General features: G+C 51.7%; 2 protein-coding genes across 10 annotated transcripts in view; one reads left to right on the top strand and one right to left on the bottom strand.

The window, feature by feature from the left end:
• The first annotated feature begins 610 nt into the window (after positions 1–610).
• On the top strand, positions 611–5,419 carry prph2b (peripherin 2b (retinal degeneration, slow)). Its single transcript, XM_007542386.2, has 3 exons — positions 611–1,481; positions 2,152–2,398; positions 5,023–5,419. The coding sequence occupies exons 1-3, from the start codon at positions 901–903 to the stop codon at positions 5,227–5,229; spliced, it is 1,035 nt and encodes a 344-aa protein (XP_007542448.1). The 5' UTR covers positions 611–900; the 3' UTR covers positions 5,230–5,419.
• Positions 1,942–9,488, bottom strand: part of syndig1 (synapse differentiation inducing 1) — a 13,362-nt gene continuing 5,815 nt past the window's right edge. For 2 of the 9 annotated variants that reach the window (XM_016666248.1, XM_016666247.1), the window contains 3 exons: positions 8,363–8,716; positions 8,143–8,283; positions 6,433–7,429 (listed from right to left, as the gene is read on the bottom strand). In XM_016666248.1, the coding sequence (XP_016521734.1) occupies positions 7,271–7,429; positions 8,143–8,283; positions 8,363–8,671 (609 nt within the window). In that variant the 5' untranslated portion in view covers positions 8,672–8,716 and the 3' untranslated portion in view covers positions 6,433–7,270. The other 7 variants (XR_001660413.1, XR_001660412.1, XM_016666249.1 and 4 more) reach the window with 7 other exon arrangements.

Below are 9,488 nucleotides of genomic sequence, written 5' to 3'. Positions count from 1 at the left end.
AAACCAGGAAGGAGCTTCAGCCAGACTGCTGCTGGGTCAACGTGCTGACCTGAGGTCTGCTGGTTCTGGTCCACAGAGCCAAACATGTAGAAGCAGCTTTCAACTTCTATGACCACAAATCTGGAACAAACTGCAGAAGAGCCGAAACCCTGAGATCCTTTAAGGCAGAGGAGCCCAAAGTGCGTCCTGGAGGCCCGGAGCCCAAATCCAGGCGCAGCAGGAGGACACAGAGGGACATTGTGGGACATTGGCCGCCCACAGAGTTAGCCAGACTTGTCATTTGGTGGCAGTGGACCTGGACTTATTTTGAGTGTCTTCTTGGGGTGGTCACCATGACTACCAGGAAAGCTCTGCCTGCTACATTGTGTTCGGCATGGCGACGGTCCGGTCTGTCCTGTTGTCCTCTGATGGACTGAAGAGCCGTCCAACCCTGGAGGTGGCGCCAAAGATGATGACGTGTTTACTGTTGACAGCGTGTTGTCATGGTCACACAGTGGTGCAACTGCACATTATTCAGGTGGATGCGAAAACATAAATCGGCGCCTCTGCGTAACACCATCCTCAGATTTAGAGTGCGGATTGCTGGGCCTCACCTGTGCGGGGGCGGGGCCAGGTGAGCCGTCTGACAGGAAGCTGCTGCTTAGCTCCAAACCCATTAGCAGTAATTGGAGGATTAGAGCCTCAGATGATCCGCTGCTAATCAGATCAGGAGCGGCTTTAGCAGGACGCCAGGCTGCTGCTCACATTCACACCTCCGCTCCGCGCTGGTTCCTGCTGTCGGTTCTCCATCATGACTCAGAGCCCTGCGGTCCAGTTCCTGAGCTCCTCCTGGGACGGTTTGCAGCTCTGAGTCTCGTGGTTCTGCAGACCTGTTCAGGACAGTCGCTGTGAACTGACGCCATGCCGTTCCTGTCGCTGAAGTTCAACCTGCAGAAGCGGGTCAAGCTGGCTCAGGGTCTCTGGATGCTTTATTGGCTCGCCGTCATTGTGGGCATCATCCTCTTCAGCCTCGGCATCTTCTTCAAGATCGAGCTGAGGAAGAGGAGCGAGATCATGGACAACAACGAGAGCCATCTGGTGCCCAACCTGCTGATCCTGGTCGGCATGCTGTCCTGCGGACTGAACGCCTTCGGGGGGAAGCTGTGCCATGACTCTCTGGACCCCCAGAAGTTCTCCAAGATGAAGCCGATGCTGCGGCCCTACATGCTGCTGTGCTGCGGCTTCAACGCGCTGCTGCTGCTGCTGGTGCTGCTCTGCTTTCTCATGCAGTTCGCCGTGTACTTGACGCTGGCCGAGGGCCTGAAGAACGCCATCCGCTTCTACAAGGACACGGACACGCCGGGACGCTGCTTCATGAAGCGGACATTGGACATGACTCAGATCGAGTTCCGGTGCTGCGGAAACAACAACTTCAGGGACTGGTTCGAGGTGCAGTGGATCAGCAACCGCTACCTGGACATGAGCAACGACGTGGTCAAAGAGTGAGTACCTGAACACAGCAGGTCGGGTTCCGACGGAGAATCTGGGCTGGTTTTAGTTCCTTGGTGAGGTAAAGCTGCAGGTGGATTGTTTGTTCAGGGACTCAGCAGGGGATCAATCTGGGCTTAAGGAGGTCAAAGTTCCCAGCAGCAGGGGGCCGTTCTGCAGCAGACCCGACCCGTTAGAAAGTGAAACTCAAACAGAGCTTAATCTGCATGAAACTGATGATGTCATCACAGCAATAATAAAAAAGCAGAAGGTGGTTGAAGATCCTGAACTGATTAGTTCAGGATCGTTTTCAGGTGAGAGGTCACCAGTTTCACCGTGGAGCGGTCTGGGTCTCTGCTGGGGTTCTGGAGGAGTTCCGGGGTCCTGGTGGGTGGAGCAGGAAGTGGTTGGAGGTACTGAAGGACCAATCAGCTCTGATAACATGACCAGAGGTGTGAAGGCTGTGGGGGGCTAGAACCAGAACCAGAACTTCACCTCCCTGCTGCTGCAACGTTTCACTGATTTTTAAAAGTTTTGTATTTTCTGTGCCGATTGGTTGAGTCAGTCTGAACATGTTCAGTTTGGAAGGTCAGCCTTCCATGAGGAACCCTCCATGATTCTCATCTCATACCTCAGCAGAGCCCTGTAAGACCCGGCAGGGTCTGACCTGTGTTTGTCCCTCAGCCGTGTCCTCAGTAACGTGGAGGGGAAGTACCTGATGGACAGCGTCCCGTTCAGCTGCTGTAATCCCGGTTCGCCCCGCCCCTGCATCCAGCATCACCTGACCAATAACTCCGCCCACTACGACTACGACCACCGAACCGAGGAGCTGAACATCTGGAACCGCGGCTGCCGCCAGGCCGTTTTCTCCTACTACAGCGGCATCATGAACAGCATCGGAGCGCTGCTCATCTTCACCATGGTCCTGGAGGTAAGGCTCCGCCCACCCACACTGCCGCAGCCAATCAGCCTCCGGCGCCAGCCACGTGCGTTCTTAAAGGAACAGAACTGGAGTAAGTGAAGTGTCGTGACGCCTGTCTGGTTCTCGCTGGTCAGTCAAAACTGTAGCTTCATTATCAGGAATCCATTAGCCACAAACTGTCCCACATCATCATCCTTCCTCCACCGTGCTTTCTGGTGGCTATGAGCTGTTACTGCTGATCTGCTGTTCTCACAGAGCTCTGCTTTAGGAGTCTTTGTTAGCAAGTTGCTGAACACTATTTGATATATTTACATAAAACCATTATAGATTTATTAACAGTGGCTATAAATTACCTTTAGGCTTCAAGCCACTGAAACACCCTGGACATCTCAGCTGGCTGTTAGCTTAGCAGGCTAAGGTTCGTCTTACTTCAGCAAGTTGAGGCTAATGTTAGCAGGTTTAGTTATCAGATTTTCATTTTGTAATTCAGCATTTTTGGTAACAAATTCTAAAGCACAAATTTCCTTCAGTTTTGTCAAATTTTATCTGAATAAAGTTCAACATCTATGTTGACGTTTTGGTTATCAATTGTTGGTAGTTAGACATTTATACTCAACTCTTACTTTGAAGTGGTTTTAGATGCAGCAGTTCCATTTCCTGTTGTTGCGTTCCCTTTTTTTCAAGAAACTTTATTTAGCAATTGACAATAAACAACCTAAAAGAAAAACGCATGAACATGAACCAGGGTGATATTTAGATAAATACAGTCGTTCAATATGAACAGTTTTGGCAGTTTCTTCATGTTCTGCTCATCATACATGCAGGATTTCAACATGATTGGATTCAGTACTTTAGCGTTAGCTTCTGCTAAATACCATGCTGTCTAGCACTTTAACTTTAGCCCGTTAAATCCCGTGGCATTAGTCCAACATTAGCTAAACTAAAGTTTATTACTGCTTTGGGTTAGTGCAGCTAACCTTTTAGCTAGCTGTGCCCACCAATGTATTGTACCATTCATTCAGAAGTCTGTTCAAAGTCGTTTACTGGAGCAAAAACCTTCACAAAATAATCCTGACAGACTAACATTAAGGATTAGCATTAGCATGCTACTGCTGTAGCAGCAGATAGAGGCAAACATTCAGAAACTCTTCTGTAATGTAGAATGAGACGGTTATGGAAGTAAATGTCAATCAAATCAAATGGATAATGAGTTACAGCTCATCATGGCCTCCTCTGTCTGGTTTCAAGATCTAAGACCCACCAAGCTCGTTAGCTTATTTTAAGCTTTTCTTTCATGGAAGTTGCATCGTTTCTCGTTCAAACCGTAGGGTCTCCTTTCCTGCTAAAACAGGCTCGATCCGTTGGTGACGTTGATACAAGACGAGTTCCTATGGTTAGCATGGGATAGCAGGGCAGTTCAACTGCTTCACAGCATCAAAGGAAACATTAGAAAGAAAGAAACTTATATCGCTATAACATTCAGAGTCATAAACATCCTGAAGGTAGCCTTAGCATGTTAAAGTTAGCATTACATTAGTCTTGCATGTTAAGCTAACAAGGCGAGGTTATTAATTGGATTTCATTCTTCACAGAACAAACTTTAAAACTCGTCCTTTGCGCTGGCAAAGGAACACGTGTACATAAAAAAAACTGCTTTAAAGTTAGCACTGGCATGCTAATGATAGTTCTTAGCATGCTAACAGGCAGCCTCTATTTTCAGCTGGTCCTGCCTCTGATGGTGAAAGTTGTGGATGAAAACCTCCACTGATGAAGTCTCAAAGCCAGCCTTCATCAGCTAATATGCTAACATGCTAACTGCAGCGTGCCGCTCCAGTTCGTCCTCTGCTGCACCTGGGGAAGTTTTCAGGTAGTTGGAGTGAAATGATCCTGCCTCCTGCTGGCGGGTTGATGTACCTGCAACACTCCACCTGTGAAAGTTAACCTGGCTTTTCGGACAGAACACATTAAAAGAACCAAAAATCAACTGGAACCAGAACAGAACCATCGATCTGGGCCTGACGGTCTGTTGCCATGGTAACCGGTTGCCTGCCTCGTCCAGCTGCTGTCTTTAACCCGTGGACGGGTTCATGGAGGATCAGCTGTGTTCCTAATCCTCCATTTAAAACAAGATGATCGTCAGAACACCTGGACCGAACCGGCACCAGGTGACCCGGCACGCCGCCACGTTAATCAGATTTACTGCCATGTTTGCTTCTGAACCGGACCGGTCACGGAAACCCGCTGCAGTCCGAGTCCAGTCCGTCAGCGACTCAGACTGACTAGAGAGCCGAGTCCAGGCTGAGCGGCTCAGGTAATCTGCCTGGGGGGCAGAAACTATTCCTGGGGGGTTAATCTGCCGCAGCAGGGTGCATTCTGGGAAGACAGGGACATTGCCTAAGAGGCCCGTTATCTGGGTCAGAACAACAAGTTCAACACTTGAAGTTACTGGCTGAAGGACACACCTGAGCTCACCTGGAGGGGGAGGGAGGGCAGAGGGGGCCTGTGCTCCTGGTTCAGAAAACTGAAAAATGCAGGAACAGGAAGCTGCTGGTTGGTGCAGAGCTGAACCATGTTGATCTGTCCTCTGTGTGTGTGTGTGTGTGTGTGTGTGTGTGTGTGTGTGTGGGCACCAGGCGGGGGACGTGGCGGGCCTAAAGTACCTGAGCACAGCCCTGGAGACGATGGCCGACCCGGAGAACCCGGAGTGTGAGAGCGAGGGCTGGCTGCTGGAGAAAGGCTTCAAGGAGACGCTGGCCGACCTTCTGTCCAAGGTCAAGACCTTCGGCCGCGCCAACCAGGTGGAGGAAGGCAGGGCCTCACCCGACGTCGCTGCCACCTGAAGCCCCGCCCACTGGCAACCTGAGGTCTCCCATCCCCTTCCCCCACCGCAGCCATCTGCTCCCCCCAGAGCCGGGGGGCCGAGAGAGGAGGCGCTGCTTCCCGGACTGACGGACTCTACTGAGCATGTGCAGAAAACACACACACACAGAACACACACCCTGCCCTGTGTGTGTTTCCTTCCAGACTGTAAATTTGTCACTAGAACATTTTAACTGAACAGAATGTGAGGTCCAGATGACCTGAGCCCGACCAGTACCAGCTGGTACCACCCGGCAGCCCTGACTCCTGGCTTCCTGCTGCAGTGTCTCAGTTTCTCCTGCAGGGGGCGCAGCTTTGGAGGATTCTTGCCAAACATTTCTTTTTTAACGCCCAGATTTTAGTTTGTGCGTCGCTGACGGTCGGGCGGGTCGGTACCGGTTGGTACCGGTTGGGTGTGTTGCTATGGAAACAGATAGCCATAGAGCAGGTCACCTTCCTACTCACCTGTGCAGGTAAACACTTCCACATCTGGAGTTTATGCAGAGCTGTGGTCCATGTATTCTGTTGGAGATGCACAGCAGCAGGCAGGAAGTGATGTCAACAGGAAGTCATGCCATAATTGCAAACAGTGACGTCAGAGTAACAGGAAGTGATGTCAGAGTATTTTGCTAGCAGATAGTAAATGACAAGTTTCAACAAGTGATGTCACTGGGCTGGAGGTCAGCTGGCCAGACTATGACTTCATCACCCAGGAAATGATGTCGGCACTTCCTGAGTACTGCCATCACATTTTCACAGGAAATGGGAACTTTCCTGTGAAAGTTCCCATTTCACAAGAAATGGTGACTTTGTAACAGGAAGTGATGTCAGAGTGGTGTTTGTGGTGTTGCTGGATCGGCGCTGTCCCAGCTGCTTGTCTGCGGCGCCTGGCAGGCGGCGCTCAGGGCGAAGCTTCCTGTAGTCAGACTGAAACTCCGTAGAAATAAAAAGTCCAGAACCAATCAGCGTCTTCGTCTTTATTCAGCATCATCCAAATGAGCTGCAGGTGGCGCCGCCGAGCCGGAGACCGTTGTCATGGAGACGAACCTCCTCAGCCAGGCTGCTCCAGAGGCGTTCTGTCCTGGAGATCCAGAGGATCCCAACTGGATCCGTCTGTTTCCAGCTGCTTCCAGAGGTCAGAGGTCAGCGGCAACAAAGACTTTAATGACGTTCAGATCAAAGGATCAAGTATTTAAAAATACATTTATTTAGGAACAAAATGGAGCTAAATGGGTCATGAACAGAACCACAGGAGACCGGTTCTGGAGAGGATCGGCCCAAAACGGCTCCAGAACTCGGGCCGCACCTGGGTCAAAGGTCACAGCCTCATCAGACATTCTGAGTTCTCTGGACATTCTGCAGAACCTGATGGTTCTGGTTCTGCTGGTTCTGGCCCATATTAGCAGCAGCTAAACGGATCAGGATGTTAATGAGCTCAGAGGACAGATTAGTTCTGCTGACGCAGGAAGAAACACCGGGGGGGACCGGGTCGGGTCGGGTCCGGCTCTGGACGCTCAGGTGGCAGCGTGGCTCCCTCTCAGAGCCACAGAACAGAACCTGAACAGAACCTGCATCAGGGTCAGAGCTGCAGAACCTTCTGGACCAGTCGTCCACAGCTGAATGAGGGAAACCCAGCCCACATGGTTCTGCTGGGCTGGTCCGGTACCATTGGCCTGTGTCACTGTGAAAAAAACCCAGTTCCATCAAGTCAAGAACCGGGAGCTCCGTGAACAGAACCAGAACTGAACCAGAACCAGAACCGGCTGGAGAGGGAAAACAAACCCAGATTCAGTTTAGAGAAACCAGAACCTCCTAGTGGGAATCGGAACCGTCTGGACCAGAACCACAGTGGGTTCTGCTGGTTCTTTGTCCACTTGGCAGGTAAAGTCTGATGATGATGATGATGATGATGTTTACAAACATCCAAAAACCTTCAGAGAAAAATCCAGAACCAGACGAGACACAAATGTCCAAAAACCCGTAGAACCCCCGAGGCTCCAGATCCAGCTGCTGTTGCCATGGCTACCACTTCTGGTTCTTGGACAGGTAGGCGACGAGCGCCACGGTGACGCCCACGTAGATCCCGGTTCCTATGGTGATGGAGAGAACGGCGAGGAAGAGCGCCCGCCTGGAGGTGGAGCCGGCCAGGTGGAGGTCACCTGTAGACACCGCCCGGCTGGTCTGCGGACAGAAACAGGGGTCACGACCCTGCGGTGGGACACTGGGTTCTGGTGGTAGCCCCCCACCGCCGTCCATCGCCATGGCAACGCTCACGATGAACTGTAGCCAATAACCCACCATGCTGACTCCATATTTTCCCACTTATTTGGACTTTCAAAATAAATGTCAATGACCAGTTCAGAAAAGTAAAAGCCTGTTTTCTGATTCCACCAGAAGGTTCTGACCCGGTTCTGACCTGGCGGGATCCAGAGTAGGTCCTGGACGTTCCGGCGTCCATGTTGTAGTTCTCTTCCTGGTTTAACACACCTGGATCAGATGAACACCGACATGCTGAGGAGGAAGTTACATCACCAGGACAGACTCTGGACCCCACTGGGTCAGAACCAAACCTTCACATCAGAACCACCAGAACCACTTCTGGACCAGAACCCACAGTGTGTGAACTGCTGGCGCCCGTTGTTTTGGTCTGGAAGGAGAATAAAGTTTATTCAAAGTGTTACTATTGGCAACAAGCACATACTGAGCACGCTCAGTAGGGCTGACTGCAGAGCGGTTACTTAGCAACTGGAGCGGGGAGTGTTAGAGATTTTTTGGTATTATCATTTGAAAAATACCCATCAGGCAGGGGGGAGTGAGCAGCAACAAGAGAAGAAGAAACTGCAGGAGGTCACAGGTTAACACAACATCCGCCCAGCCAGGCTCCGCCCCCTCACCTGGTGCGCCAGGTAGAAGGCAGCGATGCCAAGCGGCCAGAAGCAGCAGAGCATGGAGAAAACGCTGAGGCTCCGATGATCTCTGGGAGGAAGCAGCAGGAAGGCGTCATCGCTCTGAGAGGAGGCGCTGGAGAAATCGCTCTGCTCACACACACAATACACACACAGGTTACATCAGACTCACTGGATGATGGATGATGGATGATGGATGGATGCTGACCTCCAACTCCTCGTCCCCAACCCGGTCAAAGGTCATCGGGGGAATCTTGGTCTCGTCTCCACTGAGTTCCAGTAACTTGCTGTCAGAGCATCGCAGCGTCTCCCTGGAAGATCCGGTTGAGCAACAGATGGGGGAGGGGCTTTCGATGAAGGTGGTCTCGCAGCAGGCCCCGCCTCCAGACTCCGCCCACAGCCACAGGGCTCGGGGATCCAGCTGCTGAGGAGGCTCCGCCCCCGGCCTGTGGGTGTTGATGAGGTCACCACGTTCTGTCAGTGGGGACGGCCCTGCCTCTGCTGCTCTGCCCTGCATGGCGCTCCTGCTGCTCCTCGGAGGGGTCAGAGGTCAGACTGTGACCTGGAATAGGAACAGGAAGCTGTCACTATCGACTGCTAGCCCTGAAGAGGCCGTGAGAGCAACCATCAGCAACCAGTTCACCCAATGCTGGCTTGACGTGTCCTCAGCCAAGACACTTTTCTGCTCTGTCCTTCGAAGGAGGAGGACACACCTTCTCCGTCTCCCTGTCCTCCTGTCCTCCCCATATTCCCTCCTCACCGTCTGTGTCCCGTGTTTTCAGAATCTTTCTTTTGAAAAGCTTCCAAAGTTGCAAATTATTGATCTGGTCAGCTGGTCTCTCAACCCAACTGATAGAATTTTTTCCACTGGGAAACCGGGTAAAGGGGAACCTTCGTGTCCCGGCGGGACATTCTTCACTGGATACACGATGGATTCTGGATGGAAGTGGAAGACCGTGTGTCTGACGATGCCGTCAGTCGAGGATGTTGAAGACGTGTAGATGATTGGAGTCATGATAACAGGGTTTCTGCTTATTGGAGTTGGCGGATACCTGGCTTATCGGAAATTTCGGAAGATGCTGGTGGCAGTTTTGGCCACTTCGAGGCTGCCAGGTCCGGTTGATGGGATCTGCAGAGCGATCAATGATATGGGAGCTGAGCGCAGACTGGGTGTGATCCTGGAACAGGACCGAGGCCGGCAGCGGATCTCGGACCCAGAATGGATACGGTGTGACCGTTGTTCGCTCGGATCAGGCAGGAGACCCTAAATTTGGCTGTTTGGATTTGCCACTGAGAAGCTCCAGAGAGACTTTCAAGGCAGCCAGTAAACTGAT

Source organism: Poecilia formosa, unplaced genomic scaffold (genome assembly GCF_000485575.1).
Source record: "Poecilia formosa unplaced genomic scaffold, Poecilia_formosa-5.1.2 Scaffold686, whole genome shotgun sequence".
Taxonomy (NCBI): Eukaryota; Metazoa; Chordata; class Actinopteri; order Cyprinodontiformes; family Poeciliidae; genus Poecilia; species Poecilia formosa.
The sequence above is the reverse complement of the archived record's forward strand: the minus strand, read 5'-3'. Positions and strand labels throughout refer to the sequence as shown.

What these genes read in the sequence shown, in the direction of transcription:
- prph2b (XM_007542386.2), top strand. Translation starts at nt 901, where the DNA reads ATGCCGTTCCTGTCGCTGAAGTTCAACCTGCAGAAGCGGGTCAAGCTG. An exon ending in AGCAACGACGTGGTCAAAGA is followed by an intron (nt 1,482 to 2,151) that starts GTGAGTACCTGA and finishes TTTGTCCCTCAG; the next exon opens with CCGTGTCCTCAGTAACGTGG. An exon ending in TCTTCACCATGGTCCTGGAG is followed by an intron (nt 2,399 to 5,022) that starts GTAAGGCTCCGC and finishes TGTGGGCACCAG; the next exon opens with GCGGGGGACGTGGCGGGCCT.